Source organism: Euleptes europaea, chromosome 6 (assembly GCF_029931775.1).
Source record: "Euleptes europaea isolate rEulEur1 chromosome 6, rEulEur1.hap1, whole genome shotgun sequence".
NCBI lineage: Eukaryota > Metazoa > Chordata > Lepidosauria > Squamata > Sphaerodactylidae > Euleptes > Euleptes europaea.
This window is the reverse complement of record NC_079317.1, coordinates 24,824,329-24,841,330: the sequence shown is the minus strand read 5'-3', so window position 1 is coordinate 24,841,330 and position 17,002 is coordinate 24,824,329. Positions and strand designations below refer to the sequence as shown.

The 17,002-nt window shown below is 46.1% G+C and overlaps 1 protein-coding gene across 1 annotated transcript in view; it reads left to right on the top strand.

The window, feature by feature from the left end:
• The first annotated feature begins 1,895 nt into the window (after positions 1-1,895).
• CHGA (chromogranin A) overlaps positions 1,896-17,002 on the top strand; it is a 28,012-nt gene continuing 12,905 nt past the window's right edge. The window contains exons 1-4 of the mRNA XM_056851833.1: positions 1,896-1,952; positions 14,082-14,175; positions 14,607-14,675; positions 15,251-15,349. Of these exons, the coding sequence (XP_056707811.1) occupies positions 14,085-14,175; positions 14,607-14,675; positions 15,251-15,349 (259 nt within the window). The 5' untranslated portion in view covers positions 1,896-1,952; positions 14,082-14,084. The remainder of the gene's footprint in view (positions 1,953-14,081; positions 14,176-14,606; positions 14,676-15,250; positions 15,350-17,002) is intronic.

The following is a 17,002-nucleotide window of genomic DNA, read 5'->3' as shown; positions in this document are numbered from 1 at the left end:
TGAAGCCAGCTGGGTGACCATGGGCTAGTCACTCTCTCTCAGCCCCATCTACCTCACAGGGTGTCTGTTGTGGGTAGGGAGAGGGAAGGTGATTGTAAGCCGGTTTGAGTCTCCCTTCAGTGGTAGAGAAAGCCCCACCCACCTCACAGGGTGTCTGTTGTGGGGAGGGGAAGGCGATTGGTAGCCGGTTTGAGTCTCCCTTTAGTGGTAGAGAAAGTCGGCATATAAACACCAGCTCTTCTTCTTCTTCTTCTTCTTCTTCTTCTTCTTCTTCTTCTTCTTCTTCTTCTTCTTCTTCCTCTTCCTCTTCCTCTTCCTCTTCCTCTTCCTCTTCCCCTTCCCCTTCCCCTTCTCCTTCTTTTTCTTCTTCTCCCTCTTCTTCTCCTTCTTCCTTCTTCTTCTCTACCACTGAGCCAAGGCCCCTCCCTGTTGCATTAGACGTTGCCTGAAACACGGGTCTCCGGCAAACCGAGCGCCAGCCTTGCCCCCGTCGGTCCGTTCTCCTTCCTTTGGCATCGGGGGCTGCGCTGGGTACGGCGGGGCGCCTCCCCTCGACCCCTGGCGGCTGCCAGCCACGGAGATCTGGGCCGTAGCCCCTGCTGGGAGGGAGATGGCTTCCTCCTGACGCGGTTTCCGGGGGGGGGAGGGCGCGGGAGGCGGGGGGGGGAATATATAAAGGAGGCTGCTGCTGCAGTGCCCCGTCGGGCAAAGGCATCGGAGAAGCAGGAGAGGACCGAGGGACGGCGGGTCGGCTCCCGCTCAGTGTCATCCGACGCCTCCCTGCAGCCCAACCCCGCCGACAGCTGCTCCCGCGAAGAGCCCGGGCCTCCGCCAGCAAGCCAAAGGAGAGCACACACACACACCCCCGGCACACACACACACACACACACACCCCTCCACCTGCCGCCCCGCAGGCTGCCGTCCATCTTTCCAGCAGCATGACCCGCGCAGTGTGCTTGGCCGCCCTCCTCCTCCTCGCGGTGCAAGGTAAGCCTGGCGGGCAGGTGGGCAGGCAGGCAGGGAGGGAGGGAGGGAGCCGGGCTTCCCGCGCCTCCTTTGGCGAGCCGGGCTGGCCGCACCGGGCGTCCTTTTCAGCACCAAGGACAGCGCCGGGGAGGCTGGGCCCGGCGGCGCTTCAGCCCAAGGCAGCAATGGAGATCCGTCCACATGAGTCCCTAATCGTTTGGGGGAAGGGTCCTGCTTTGGAAGGGAGGGTGTTGGTTGAGGAAATTTGAACGGACGAATGCAACAGTCTAATAGGGTCACAATTTACATCATTTTTACCCTGAGAAACTTTTTTTTTTTTTTTTGAAAACTGGCCCCTTCCCATCACATCCTTCCTTTTGCAAAGGGCCGGGCTCCTTTTTCAAATAATTATTTTTATTTTTAAAGCTACGTTCCTCCTTCAGTAGTCCTCGTCTTTCTAACCAAACGCCCCTTCTCCTGGCTCGCCTGCGCCGTTCTTCCTCTTCGGTCTCTCCGCTGCTCTGAAATCCATACATAGTGCAGCCATAAACAACTAATGGACTCGCCAGCCAGGTTACTCAGATCCAGGATGCCAAAAAGATTCTGAAACCTTCTTTGGAGTGATTTATTGCAGACCCCTTGCCCTTATGAAAGCATTACCGCAGTCTGCTGCTTTTCGCTCCAGATGCCTGTTTAAGCAATTTGAGACTGGGAGATGGGTACAAATCAGTGATGCTGACTTTCATACTTTTTAAAATGGCTTATGTGATCAAGATTAGTCCCAGCAGTGAATCTTTATGTCAACATCCTTTTGTCTTTATATATATATACATAACTTGCCTTAGCTGAATTTTGCATGCCCTGAGCCAGCAGAATGGAACTGTGCCTGGAAATAGACAATATTAAATTATCCCCTTTCTCTCTTTTTCTTGCTTGCAGTAATTTCACTTCCAGTAACAAATCCAACGGCTAAAGATGACACCAAGGTGAGCTGTCGGGACAAAATAGTTAAATATAAGAGCATTGCTGTATACTGTTATTTTTAAAATACATATATAGAGCCATGTTTGAGAAGATTCCCTTACAATAGTCCCTGAAATGTCAAGAAGGAATAACTGTTGCCCTTTAACATAGGCATATACCAAAAATGTAATGTGTGAACTGGCTAAGATTTTTAAAGAGTGCTCTTTAAAAAGCGTGAATGGAACAAACAGATGTTTAAAAAGAGGAATACTTGTTAGAGAGTCAGGCTGCAAATCCCGGCCCAACAACAAGATTGTTATAGCAAATGTGGGCTTGTTGCACTGTATTGTGTGAAACGATCCTTCAAAGAAGAGGTTTTCTTCCCATGTTTCCTGTTTCTCTTTAGATTTTGGGGGATCACGTTGCATGCCGAAGACACTGGTGTGGATTTCTTCAGTGCAGTTCCATAATGACTGTAGACATGCTTCTTGAGTATCTCAAGGGATACTGAATTAGCTTTCCAATAATATCCTGGTAGCTCTATAAGCCCATTGTGGGCTAACTTTAACCCCTTGCAGTTAATGGGCTTAAGTGTTACTGGTAACACAATTGAAAAATGTCATTATTTTAGACAGTATATTGGCTTTTCAGGCAATAACAGATATTATACAAATGTATCATCGAAAGGTTTAAGAGATAATCAGTGGGGTAAATATGTGTGTGGTCCACGTAGGCTTGGATCTCCTGGAAATTTCCACCGATGGATGGAATTTCCAACAGCAGAGCACAACTTTCTCATCTCATTCTTATTTGCAGCCTCAAATGGCGCCCAAAATGCTGCTCCCTGGGGGACAGGGAACCCCTAGGAGCAGCACGAGGAGAGGAGTTAGAAGTCTGCAGTGTGGGGTGGGATTGGTGCTTTCATTCCCCTTCCACCTGCAGAAATCATCGGCTGGCCCCAAGCCACAGGCTGACATTGAAATATGATTACAAGGGAGGTGAAGTAAATTAACATCTGAACAAAGGATTAGGGGGTGCTATGGTGGTTCCAGAAAAAAATTACTAAGGTGCCTGTAATTGTGAAGACTCCAATGTAGTCTAGAAACTTCTGGGGAACAGGTGTACCTAGAATTTTATCTCTCTGTGTGTGTAAAGTTCCGTCAAGTCGCAGCCGACTTATGGCGACCCCTTTTGGGGTTTTCATGGCAACGGCAAGAGACTAACAGAGGTGGTTTGCCAGTGCCTTCCTCTGCACAGCAACCCTGGACTTCCTTGATGGTCTCCCATCCAAATACTAACCAAGAATTTTATCTATCCAGTCTTAAAAACCTAGCCAAAATCTTACATTTTTTCTTGTTGCTTTTCAATAGATATATTGAATAAAATATGCATTTGACTGGAAGAAATGTGTGTGAAATGAGATGTATTGGTTGACTGAGCCTGACAGACTTCAGTGGGCTTAGAAGGGTGTAGTGCTATTTAGGATGGCACAGGCGGTGTCAGATGAGGTTTTTGTTCATTGGCACCGTGTACAGGTTACTTGCCCTTTGCTTTGGGCCGCTTGTCACCTTTCAACTCTCAGAAGACAGAAACGGTCACACAAATGCACCTGGTTTTTGTGCTCACAGCTTGTAGCATTAGTCAAGGGGGTGTGAATACTCGTTCACAATCACATTAGAAGTCTGATAAGAACATCCGTCACCACCCACGCTCTAAGGAGCACTTGCTGCTTCTCATCCAGATGTGCAGCAACAATGTAGACATGTAGCCGGATGAATGTTCAAATCAAGTCTGCATGTGCGGTTCCCAGCCCAACAAGGGAATCCACACATGGAAGCCTTATTCTTCTTGGCCATAGATCCTTGATGATGTGTTTAAAAGTAAAAATGATGGGCAATGTCCTATCAGAGGCCAGAGGACGTTCTTCTAGCCTGTGAAGCCTTCCTTCAACTTAAGTGGATCTTCCACTAGAGGAAAAGCCACATGAGTTGGAAGAAAGTTCCTTTGGCTTGAGGAAGGCTTCAGACTTTCCTCACTGCAGTGGTAGGATGCAGGCTGATATATTAGCAAGCCATTCTCCCCATATCCGGACCTTGAGGCAGTTGTGTGGGTAAGGGGCTCTCTGCAAAAAAAAGACTTTGTGTGTCTTAGGATTGATTTAGCATCCACTGTTATATTTCCTATCTATATTTCCAACATGGTGTAGTGGTTAAGAGCGGTGGTTTTGAGCGGTGGAGTCTGATCTGGAGAACCGGGTTTGATTCCCCACTCCTCCACATGAGCATCGGAGGCTAATCTGGTAAACTGGATTTGTTTCCCCACTCCTACATGAAGCCAGCTGGATGACCTTGGGCTAGTCACTCTCTCTCAGCCCCACCTACCTCACAGGGTGTCTGTTGTGGGTAGGGAGAGGGAAGGTGATTGTAAACCGGTTTGAGTCTCCCTTCAGTGGTAGAGAAAGTCGGCATATAAAAACCAACTCTTCTTCTTCTTCTTCTTCTTCTTCTCCTCCTCCTCCTCCCTGTTTATACCTGCTGTAAACAAGCACAATTCTATAATGCTGTGTTCAATGTGAGACTTTTTCCAACTCGCTACGTTGGTTCAATTTACCTAAACAGGCTCCCCTAGTAAGTGCTAATGGAATTGAACTGCAGGTCTCAGTTCCTACCTCCTGGCCCATCTTTCACTATTGCGAATAAGCCGTTGTTTCCAGAGAAGTTGGGGCGGGGGGGAGCTGTTTCTACCTTCTCAGCTAGATTAATTATCCTTAATCTCTCCAAAACACTACCATTACTTCCAGCCCTGGAGCTCTAAGAAATACTGTATGGCCCTCTCTCTGCCAACCTGGAGCCTGGAGGGCACCTTTGTTTGGATTCCCCAGCACGCCAAGCAGCAATTTTGGAAGTGTCAGGGCTTTTGCTGTGATTTCACTCTCATTTGGAAGAGGCCCATGTGGTCTCAAATCACTGTAATTGTGCAGCGTTTTTCGAGGTAAAGAGCAGATCAACGTTTTCCAAGGCACCGCACTGTGCAGACTGTTCAGCAGTGGCTGTTTGAGAGAAGACTAGTAAGACTCCAAGTCCCATCTCCACCCTGGACAAATATGAATGTGCCGTTTTAATTGGGCTGGATCCCACCACTCTGTTCTGGGAACACATTCTTCCCGCACAAGGAGCTTTCCTCTAGTGCAAGAGATGCTTCCACCAGTAGAAGACGTCTTGCATCAAAGGAAGGCTTCCTGCATTGATAGACCAGGCTGCTGTTAGTTGAGCAAAGGGGAAGAATGCCTCCCATTGAATCCTTGTGACACGTTCTTCTTGAATGAGCCAGCTGCAAAAACCAGTTAGCTGTCAAAAGGCTGGGAATTAAAGGACCAACCACTTAATCACTTAATTGTAAAAGGGCTGGAAATGTAAGGGTCAGATTGTAGAACCAGGTGCAACAAAGGTGCAAGGTTGTGTGTGGTTCAGGGGTAGAGCATCTGCTTTGCATGCAGAAGGACCCAGGTTCAATTCCTGGCATCTCTGCTTAAAAAAGAATCAGGTTGTAGGTGATGTGAATGACCCCTGCCTGAGACTCTGGAGAACTGCTGCCGGTCACAGCAGACAGCAGTGACTTTGTAGAGTTACCAAGGGGCTGGATCAGTATAAGCAGCTTCAAGGGCAGCTCCATAGAAGTGAGTGAAGGCCCAGAGACCAGACTGAAGGCACATTATCTTATCTTCGCACAACACATAGTTAAACTGTGGAACTCCCTGCTACAGAATGTGGTGATGGCTGCCAACTTGGAAGGCTTTAAGAGGGGAGTGGACATGTTCATGGAGGAGAGGGCTATTCATGGCTACTAGTAAAAATGGATACTAGTCATGATGCATACCTATTCTCTCCAGGATCAGAGGAGCAGGCCTATTATCTTAGGTGCTTTGGAACACAGGCAAGACGATGCTGCTGCAGTCGTCTTGTTTATGGGCTTCCTAAAGGCACCTACTTGGCCACTGTGTGAACAGACTGCTGGACTGGATGGACCAGCAATCTGTTCACAATTGGCAGTAAAAGGAACATCCGTGTGCAAGAGGCTGCAGACCTCTGAATACCAGGGCTAGTAGGTAGTCTCAGGGGAAGGCCTCGGCCTCTATGTCCTGTTTCTTGACCCTCATGGGCAACTGGCTGCCCACTGAAACAGGATGCTTGACTAGTCTGACTCAACAGGGCTGTACTTGTGCTCTTAACTAAAACTGCCAGCAGCACTCACTGGTTTTTCATTGGCTACCAATTCCCCAACCTCCTTAGCCAGTAAGAGCTCAATGTATCAATCTCCTTTGGGCAGCAGATTCAAAAAAATGGTGCCATCACCCACCCACACACCAGCTTGGTGTAGTGGTTAAGGGCAGTGGACTCTAATCTGGAGAACTGGGTTTGATTCCCCACTCCCCCACATGAGTGGCAGACTCTAATCTGGTGAACCAGGCTGGTTTCCCCACTCCTACACCTGAAGCCACCTGGATGACCTTGAGCAAGTCACAGTTCTCTTCAAACTCTCTCAGCCCCACCTACCTCACAAAAGTGTTTGTTGTGGGGAGCAGAAGGGAAGGCAATTGATTGTAAGCTGGTTTGAGACTCCTTAAAGGTAGAGAAAATTGAGGTATAAAAACCAACCCTTCTTATTCTTCTTTTATATACCACATTTTTATTCTACCCTTGTTCTAAGGAGCTCAGAGCAGTGTACATTGTTCCCCCTTCTTCATTTTATCCTCACAATAACTCTATGAGGCAGGTTAGGTGAAGAATGTGTGTTATTGACTCAAGGTCACTCTGGGGATTAGAACTCAGAACTCCCTGGTCTTGGTCTGACACTCTAATCACTACACCACACTGGCTGTTCTGTAAGACAGAATTTTAAAAATAGCCAGGAAAAAATGTGTAAAGCCAGCCTTTCTAATACCACTGGTTCATTTCAGGGAACAGATGCCTGGCTTATTCCATTTAAAAGCCTACTCTTTATAATCACTAAGTATTTCTCAATGATTTAATCTTTAGTTCTAAGTCTCTGTTAACAATCCGTACGTGGCTCTGGCAAAATTAGGGGAATCATTCTAATTAGAGTTCTGTTGCAGAGAAATTCCTTGCTTAAAATAGCCACCTGCTTGTCTTCAGTTGTTTCTCCATGGTTGTATGGTGTTCCCATTTCCTTCCTGCGAGCCTGCTTTCCGGACGTTTGTCCTAGCTTTTGCAAATCCTAGCAAAGTCATCCTCAGCCTATTCTAATGGTGAGGGTAACGGGCAATATTTAAAAAGAAGTTTTGGGTGCTCAAGCTTATCAAGAATTGATTGGAATCCTCATTCCCTGGCTGTAGTTACTAATCAGTGGGTTAATACATTCTGTGCATGCTTAGAAGGATTCTTTTATGACTTCACAGATTTCTGGGCTGGCATTCCAAGGAAATTCTGGCACGGAGTCCTCTTTCAGAGAGAACCCTGTCTGAACCACTATATAGGCAAACGACACTAGAAATGGAAGGACGTTCCCCCTGAAATGTGTTCTCAACACACTGGCTTAGCATAGCAAGCTCCTAACAGGGCCAATCAATGAGGTCAAACTGCATTCAGACTTGCTTCAGGCCTGTGCCTTGACCAGAATACATCTATTCCATATTCCGACACCTCTTTGCAGACAAATTAGGGAGGAGAAGAAGAGTAGGTTTTTATACCCTGCTTTTCTTTACCTTCAGGAGTCTCAAAATGGCTTACAATCACCTTCCCTTCTTTTCCCCACAACAGGCACCTTGTGAGGTAGGTGGGGCTGAGAGAGTTCAGATGGAACTGTGACTAGCTCATGGTCACCCAGCAGGCTTCATGTGGAGGAGAGGGGAATCGAACCTGGTTCTCTAGATTAGAGTCTGCCACTCTGAACCACTACACCATCCTGGAAGTCTGTTCCCTGTGATGGTGGCCCTTCTTTTATTTGTTTTAAAAATGGGAGGAGTAGACTAGGGTCCAGGATCAGGAAGCCGAAATCCTACAAAAGTATTGCAGCCAGAACAGCTCAGTTCAGTTCAATACTCAATTAGAGGTGTGAGCTGTTACCTGTAAAAACCTACTGGGATTGGATGCAGGTACTTTAGGGTTGCCACTTCTGGGATGGGAAATACCTGGAGATTTGGGAGGTAGAGCCTGAGGAGGGTGGGGTTTGGGGAGGGGAGGGACCTCAATAGGGTATAATGCCATAGACACCACCTTCCAAAGTGGCCATCATTTCCAGGTGAACGGATCTCTGTTGCCTTTGAGATCACTTGTAATCCCAGCTACCACCTGGAGGTTGGCAACCCTAAGGGACCTCCCATATGTCATTTCTCCACATGTCTGAAGATCAGCTCTAGACTCTATGCACTGAATACCATTCTCCTCTGATACTAATGGCCTGGAGGAAAATGCCCTGTCCCTATAATCGAGGCTTAAGGTGTAGAAATGTGCCCTTGAAATGTTTCATGGCATGGAGGTAAATAATATCACCTGGTAAATAACATCTCCCAAGGACATTTTTTTCTTCCAGGCCTACTAGCAACCACAAGTTAAACCTGAATGCTTGTAATAGCTGTTAAAACAAAAAACAAAATAACCTTTATGTCTCTTTTGGTATTAATCGTGAGTGCTGCTGGGTGCATCTGCCATTTTTAATGTTTGAGATGGCTTCTATTGCTCTTTTGTTCCTTCTGCATCACTTTAGGTACTAAGGAAAAAGTAGTACAGTTGAATAAACAAAGCACTGCTATAAAAGGACATCCTCCAATCATCCTGACCTTTAAATATTCACACAGGCACTTAGAGCATTTTGCCCTTTTCAGAAGATTGCACATGCGCGTGCACTCACACACACACACACACACGCAGGGCCCTATGATTTTATTGTTTTCTTTCTTTTATTTTCTTTCTTTCATGGCTGTTCACCTTTGGAATGGAAGTTTCATGAATAGAGTTGCCAACCTACAGGTAGTAGCTGGAGATCTCCTGCTATAACAACTGATCTCCAGCCAATAGAGATCAGTCCCCCTGGAGGAAATGGCAGCTGTGGCAATTGGACTCTATGGCACTGAAGTCCCTCCCCTCCCCAACCCCCGCCCTTCTCTGGCTCCGCCCCAAAAACCTCCCACCAGTGGCCAAGAGGGACCTGGCAACCCTATTCATGAAACGTGGCTGAATGTAAAGTATGTATAGTGGCAAGTTTTATGGTGAGGCCATTTTAAGGAGAGGATTGGGAGGACTAAGCCCCATCTAGACCCCGGCCAGGCAGTTCTGTCACCACAACTCCCATCAACAGAGCAGAGGGAAGGGGGAAAGCTAGTGGTTTCCTCTGTGCTGGTCTGGATTTGATAGGATTGCCAGCTCCTGGTTGGGAAATGCCTGGAGATTTGGGGGGCGGAGCCTGAGGAGGGCAGGGCTTGAGGAGGGGAGGGACTTCAATGGGGTATAATGCCATAGAGTTCACCTTCCAAGCAGCCATTTTCTCCAGGTGAACTAATCTCTGTCGCCTGGAGATGTAATAGCGGGAGATCTCCAGCCACCACCTGGAGACTGGGAACCTTATTGATCCTGTTCCTGAATCCTAGCGTGCAGCACTTGGCCACAGAGTAAAACTGCAAAATTTTGTTTAAATTACAACAGGCATGTATAAAACTGATGTTGTTTCTTTCAAACAGATCTGTGTATTTCATTTGCTCCCACTGGGGTCATGGCAGTGAGGAATGTGAACAGGGACAGCTTGACACTTAGGCTGCTGACCCTCACAAATACATGTGATAATAGAAAAACATGCAAAGCAATGCACAGCAGAATGTGCAAAACAGAAAATGAAAAGTATGTCTAATATGAACCCACCTCCCCCACTGAGATCAGAAGAGGTGGTCCCTCTATCAGGAAGTTTAAATTAAGTATGGTTAGGAACATGGTCTTTTCTGTGGTGGCTCCAAGAACATGGGAATGAGCTTCTCAACAAAGTGTACCAGTGTAACTTCTTTTTAGGAAGAAGTTTATCTTTTTAAAAGAAATAGATAAAGAAAGCAACACCATTCCCCAGAGGCGATTTACTGCTCCTTCTTAGAATACATAAGCAGTGCAATTATAAAGGAATCAAGCCTGGGTCCCTTTTCATGAAAGCATATGCTCAGCTACTTAACCACAGCCTCACCATCCACAGCCTTTAAGCAATAGAAATATGTTTACGTTCCAATTTGATAATTCCAAATTCTCTTTAATTTTGCAAAATTAATAAGGTGAAAGTAATTTGTCTACAGGGATGAAAAGAATTAGCCACTTACAAATCGCCAACACTCGGACTGCACTTGAATAGGGACCATTGGCAACGGAAATCACCACCTCATCTTAATATTAAGAGTAGCTGTAATAGTCCAGCATGGCATATGGTAGATATGGCACATGCCCCACAGGGGGGCAATTTGATTTTTAAGGAGGCAATTCGATAATGAGTTATTAACAGTGAATTTTTTGCATTTCTTATGGTTCTAGGGGCCTTGTATACAGTATATAAATATATATTGTGACATACACATTTTAAAAATTAAAATCAGAATGTATGCGGCGGTCAGCTGGTGACAAGGGAGAGGAGGAAAGCCCGCTAAGAATTATATGTCACGGTGGGGGGATCAGGATTTTAGAGATGCTTAGGTGGGGCATGGACCAAAAAAGGTTGGGAACCACTGCTGTATGCTGTTTCACAATCCCCTCATAATGCTGAAAAAATAATGGGTTGGATCAAGACTAAATTTTCCATCAGTGGAATGGAATTTTCCTGCTTCCCCACTCCCATTGAAGCTCACTGATCTCTGCAAAACACTGCTCCTGCGGGGTAGGGGGCCCTGAGGAATAACATGCAGGGGGCCACCAACAGGAAGGGGGGAATCTGTGGGAATTGCCAATTTAGCTTGCCAATGGATCAAATCACAGTTCTCTCAGAACTCTCTCAACCCCACCTACCTCACAAGGTGTCTGTTGTGGGGAGAGCAAGGCAAGGCAATTGAAAGCTGGTTTGAGACTCCTTAAAGGCAGAGAAATTGAGGTATAAAAACCAACTCTTCTTCTTCTTATGAACATAGTCCTGGCTACCAATCAGTTTCCAATTTTAACAAGTATGGAACAGCATCAGATCCCCAAGGACTCATTGAATACTTGAGTTGGCAATAGGTTTAAAATGTACAGAAATCTGAACAGGAGTAAAAAAATATCACATAACCCATCATGAAGGTTACCAAGGGAAGTGTTTGGTTCTCGTGATGTTCACATTTTATATAAAAAGAAACATTTTATAAGTTTGCAGAACAAAAGGTACAGGGAAAATTTGATCCTACACAGGAAGAAGCTGTCTGAAATAGAAAACCAGCTCATTAAAAATGAAATAATGGAAGAGTTCCAACTATGTGGGTCATTTTTCACTGTCTCTGAAACCCTAACAGAAAATTCTGGACAGTAACAGTGGGGAACACTTATTCCAATTAGAGAGATGGTGATTTATTTCAAGAGGATGAACTTGAGTTAAACAACATAAGGGAGGCATAGTGGTTAGCGTGCTGACTAGAACTGGGGTGACCCAGGTTTAAATCCCCATTCAACCATAAAGAACATTGAATGTCCTTGGGTCAGTCATTCTCTCTCTAACCTACTTCACAGGGTTGTTGTCAAGCTAAACTGGAGAAAGCTAGAATTGTGAATGTAACCCTGAGCTCCTTGGAGGAAACAATGGGGTAAAATGTGATAAGGGGCATATTTTTAAATACATCCATATGTTTGATTATATAGGTCTACTTTCAAGATATGGCATATCTAATGTTTACAAGAGGCACTGAAACCTGGAATGTGTTTTTTTTTAAATTTAAAATAAATAAATAAAAAGGACCAGATAGTAGTTCTTCCAGAATGACAACTGATCTCCAGTTTCCCTGGAGGAAATGGCAGCTTTGGAGGGTGGACTCAATGACATCACATCTCCACTGAGCAACCTCCCCTCCCCAAATTCCACTCTCCCCAGGGACCACCCCCAAATCTCCAGGAATTTCCCATGCTGGAGTTGGCAACCATATTGCAAGGTGCCATATGTGGAACTAACCCTGAAAAGAGACAGGAAGGTCAACTGAGTTGGAGAATGGTGGCCAAGTTAATAACAGGGCAGTGCCCTAGGGAGTGATCATGGGTGTGGGTGGCAAGGCTGTGCCACTGCTGTGGGTGGCAAGGCTGTGCTTCCTGCTGTGCCACTGATTGGAAACAATCCAAGCCCCACAGAGCTACCAGCACCTCAGGGGGAATACCTTAGACCTAATTGGCAGTGCCATGGATGTGGGAGGTGATGAACATAAGATAGGCCCTGCTGGATCAGACCAAGGCCCATCAAGTTTAGCAGTCTTTAACTTCACACAGTGGCCAACCAGGTGCCTCTAGGAAGCCCACAAACAAGACGACTGCAGCAGCACCATCCTGCCTGTGAAAGGCGCCTTCTCCTGGGCTTCCAGTGGCTGGGAGCAAATGCAGGCCAGCAGTGTGCTAATATCTGTCTGATCATGGGACCTCTAGCAACTGCTTGGGTGGAGAACTGGCCCTGCTCCCACAGGAAGCGGCCTGGAAATATTTCCTTTTGAAGTCCTGCTTAGGGCTGTTAAGAAAAAAAAGTTAAAATTCAGGTTCAAGTTTATTGGTCCCGTTTTTGTTTTTTGGAAAACCCGAAAAGGTGAATTTCCCATTCTGGTAAATATGGGAATTCGGCTTTTTTCCGGGTTTCCCGAAAAATTTGGGTCTAATAAAGCCTATGGGGCTTTTCTTGGCTCCGGGGGGTGGGGCATTTTTGCAGGTAGAGGTTCCACATTTTCAGGGTAGCTAGAAGGGACTCTCCTTGCAAGAACGTTCAAGTTTGGTAAAGATTGGGTCAGGGAGTCCAGAGTTATGGGGTCTGGAAGGGGTTGCCCCATCCTCCTTCATTGAAAAGCATTGGCGAAGTGGCTGTGGGTACATTGTATCTATATGGAGGCATGGGGCGAACTTTCCCACCATTTAAAGCCTGGCTGCTCTATTGGGATACATTGCGAAGATCACACTAAAGAATCTGAACACAGCCACTTTGCCAATGCTTTTCAATGGAGGCGGATGGGTGACCCCTTCCAGACTCCATAACTCTGGACCCCCTTACCCAATCTTCACCAAACATGGGGGTTCTTGCAAGGAAAGTCCCTTGTAGCTACCCTGAAAATTTGGGACCTCTGCCTGCAAATATTTCCCCCCAGGATCTGCAAAAAGACATTCTGGAAAAAGCCAGATTTTTATCCGGCTTTTTCGGGAACGGCAAATTTGGCTTTGCCAACCTCCCGGATTTTGCGGACTCAGTAAAACCGAACCAGAAATTTACCAAAATGGCATTTTCCCGGTATTTTTTCAGTTCGGTTTTTACCGAATACACAGCCCTAGTCCTTCTCTGATTGGCCCACCCACCAAAGTTTAGGCAAACGGCTACTGGAGACAGGGCCTTTTCGATGGTAGTGCCCTGGTTGTAGGACATTCTCCCTGGGGGATTCACCGGGCACCATCATTATAATTATTTAGTCATCAGGCTAAATCAGTCTTTTAATAGTCATTGGGTTGGATTCAGATTAAATTTTCCATGCACAGAAGGGGAAGGGGTAATTTCCACCAATTCCCCTTTCCCTCGGCAGATCCCTGATTTGACCCTCATGTAGGGTTGTCAGCTTCATCTTGATAAATACCTGGAGATTTGGGGGTGAAGCCTGGAGAGAGTGGGGTTTGGGGAGGGACCACAGCGTGGTATAATGCCATAGAGCGCACCTTCCAAAGCGGCCATTTTCTCCAGGTGAACTGATCTCTGTCGCCTAGAAATCAGTTGTAATAGCAGGACATCTCCAGCCACCACCTGGGGGTTGGCAACCCTACCCTCATGTTGTTCCTGATGGTCCCCTATGTCCCCAAAGCAGGATTTTGGGGAGATTAGCCCAAGGTCACCCAGCTGGCTTCATGTGGAGAAGTGGGGAAACAAACTCGGTTCTCCAGATAAGAGTCTGCCGTTCTTAACCACTACACTATGCTGGCTCAAGCAGTCTTGGAACCATGAAAGTGTAAACCTTGTCTTTGTGTTTTCCCCCCTAGGTGATGAAGTGCATTGTTGAAGTCATCTCGGATACAGTCTCAAAGCCAACTCCACTCCCAATCAGCCCAGAATGCCTAGAAATCCTTCAAGGAGGTAGAATTCCTATTTTCTCCACCATTTTCTATTAGGAATTTATTTTGGTTCCTTTAACTCATCTGTTTGGATTGGGCTGGATCCTACCATGGGTTCAAGAAAGTAGAGAGGCAGTCATCCCAGATGCTTTTTTGACCTGGCATAAACCTTCACATCTCTGGAAAAGGCCTCTCTCTTTCGTTTATCAGCAAAAAAGCTGGTAGGATCCAATCCAAAGAGGTTGTAGCCTTAGCTTTGATGCAATCAAGGCAAAGTCTAATAAAATATCAGATATTAATTCCCTCCAGTTAAATTGTTTTTAATGGGCCATCATAGAGAGTAAAAAAAAAAAAAACCTCAACCATCTCATGGAGCCATGAAAGGCAAACAGCATTACCCACCAGTTCATTCTGCTACTGGTAAACTTCCATAACAAACTTCTTTTCCTGCAGATGAAAGGATCCGTTCCATTCTTCGTCATCAAAACTTACTAAAGGAACTGCAGGAGATTGCAATCCAAGGTACCATTGTGTGGGAATGATGGGAAGGGGGTGACTAGGGAGTGGCGCGGTGGCAAAGCAGCTGTTTTGCATGCAGAAGGTCCCAAGTACAGTTCCTGGCATCTCCTGTTTTTAAGGGACATTGGCCTGGTGAGCTGAAATAACATTGAACTAGTTGGTGCTGGAGTCACTAGAGTGCAGGAAATTAAGGGGCAGGAGGGGGCAGGGTTTAGGTCTTTTGGTCATTATACTTGATTTTTATTTAATAACACACACACACACACCACACACACACACACCTGGTTTTAGTTATGAAGAGGTAGAGGATCCACTAAGGAAAAACATGCCAGTGTCACAAAACAGGTAGAGGGCTGGATCGGTGGTTCTTAGCCACGTTATCATCTACTTCTCCCTGCGTGTATGGCACAGAGACAGCCCCATGTTCCTGCTAAAAGGGCATTTTATTCCTTATATATTGTATGTGTCTGCTCTGCTTTGCTTGGGTTGCCAAAGACCGCCTTGTGTCCTGAAATAGTTTGTATTTTCAAAGATCTGTCAAGTGTGGTTTCCTTCTCCCCTTCCATGTGTTGAAACAGGAGCCAGTGAAAGGACGGAGCAACAGAAGAAAAACAGCGGTTTCGAAGATGAGCTTTCTGAAGTCCTTGAAAGCCAAAGTAACAAGAATACAGAAAGAGGTTAGTGTCAGCGTAACCCATACAAAATCCAAGCAGAGCCCTGCAAATGTGGGTGATACTTCCGATGGCCTTGTTATGCTCTCACATACATCTGCTCTCCACTGGAGGTCTTTTCTGCACCAGCATAATCAGGGGACCTCTTTCAGCCCATTCCTGAACTCCGAAAGTCCTCAGGAGGCCAGGAAGGGGCTATGCTGGCATTGGGGGGCCCCGCGCCAGCGCCTGGGCTACTTTTTAGCAGGCACAGCATCGCTGTTCTCTATGGGGCAAAAAGCCCCATTTAAAAAAAAAAAAAAGCCTGTAAAAGGCTTTTTTTAACCTTTTGGCGGCTGTGAAACGGCTTTGGAGGTGCCACAGTGGCGCCTCGGCCACCTGTCCCTGGCCACTGAAAGGTTAGGAATGGGCTATTTGTCATTTCGACATTTGTTCATGCCTGTGGAAAGCATGTATAGTTAACTGACAGCTTTCTGAATAGCAAATGCTGAAATTTTCCTCCCTCATCAACTCTGACTTTCCTTTATCACCTGAAAACGAATGTCAAACTGGCTAAATGAGGATGAGAAAAAAAATATGTTGGTGACTAATTCTTGATAGTTTGGTTGTAGCATATTTGCCGAGACTGGTTTAGGCTCCATTGGGGCCTAAGAGCTCTGGACTGGGCTAATGGAATATCACCCCACAAAATGGCTATACCTCACTGTGTTGCAGAACAGGTAGCTTGGGTGTTCAGAAATGCACAATAATCAAGCATGATGCTTTATATTTTATAGCACTTTTAATTAGTGCTCAAAGTAGTATATAGAGAGAGAGTTGGAACCAGTCAGGCTTTTCATTTAGTCTTACTTAATTCCCCTATTTACTACAGCCTCCAACCAACATGGCTTTTGTACGTAAAGGACCCATGATCTCCAACGGAGCAATTTTTGAGGGGTGGTTAGTGGGGAGCTTTCCTTCCTTTTTTCATCAGTAGAGAATAGGCTTGCCAACCTCCAGGTACCAGCTGGAGATCTCCTGGTATTACAACTGATCTCCAGCCGATAGAGATCAGTTCACCTGGAGAAAATGGCCGCTTTGGCAATTGGACTCTATGGCATTTAAGTCCCTCCCCTCTCCAAACCCCGCCCTCGTCAGGCTCCACCCCAAAAACCTCTCACCAGTTGCGAAGAGGGACCTGGCAACCCTAGTAGAGAAGCTGATTGTATCCAGCCAGAGTTGCCAGCCCCCTAGTGGGTCAGGGGATTTCCCACCCCCCAGCTCCTATTTCCTGCTGCTGCTCAGAGCAGAAGCAGGCTAAAGGTTTTTTAAAAATGGCTGCCAGGCTGATAGCATGACACACCACTTCCATATTCCTCCAGAAGTGATGTTACGCTTTTCTAGGAATCATCAGAAACCCTGTGGTTTTACCATAGAATTTCTGGTGATCCCTAGAGAGGCATGGTGTAATTTCCCAGGAAACGCAGTAGCAATATCACGCCATTGCTGCTGGCTGCCTTTGATGTCCCTGCCTTCTCCCACTGGTTACCAAGCTGCGCCTGGTAACCCTTCATCCAGTCCATAATCTCATTTGCCTATACTTGATCATATTTTTATTTATGTACATTCCTAAGTAGAGTTACCTCCTCAGGTCCATTTAAATCAATGGACCTAGAAGAG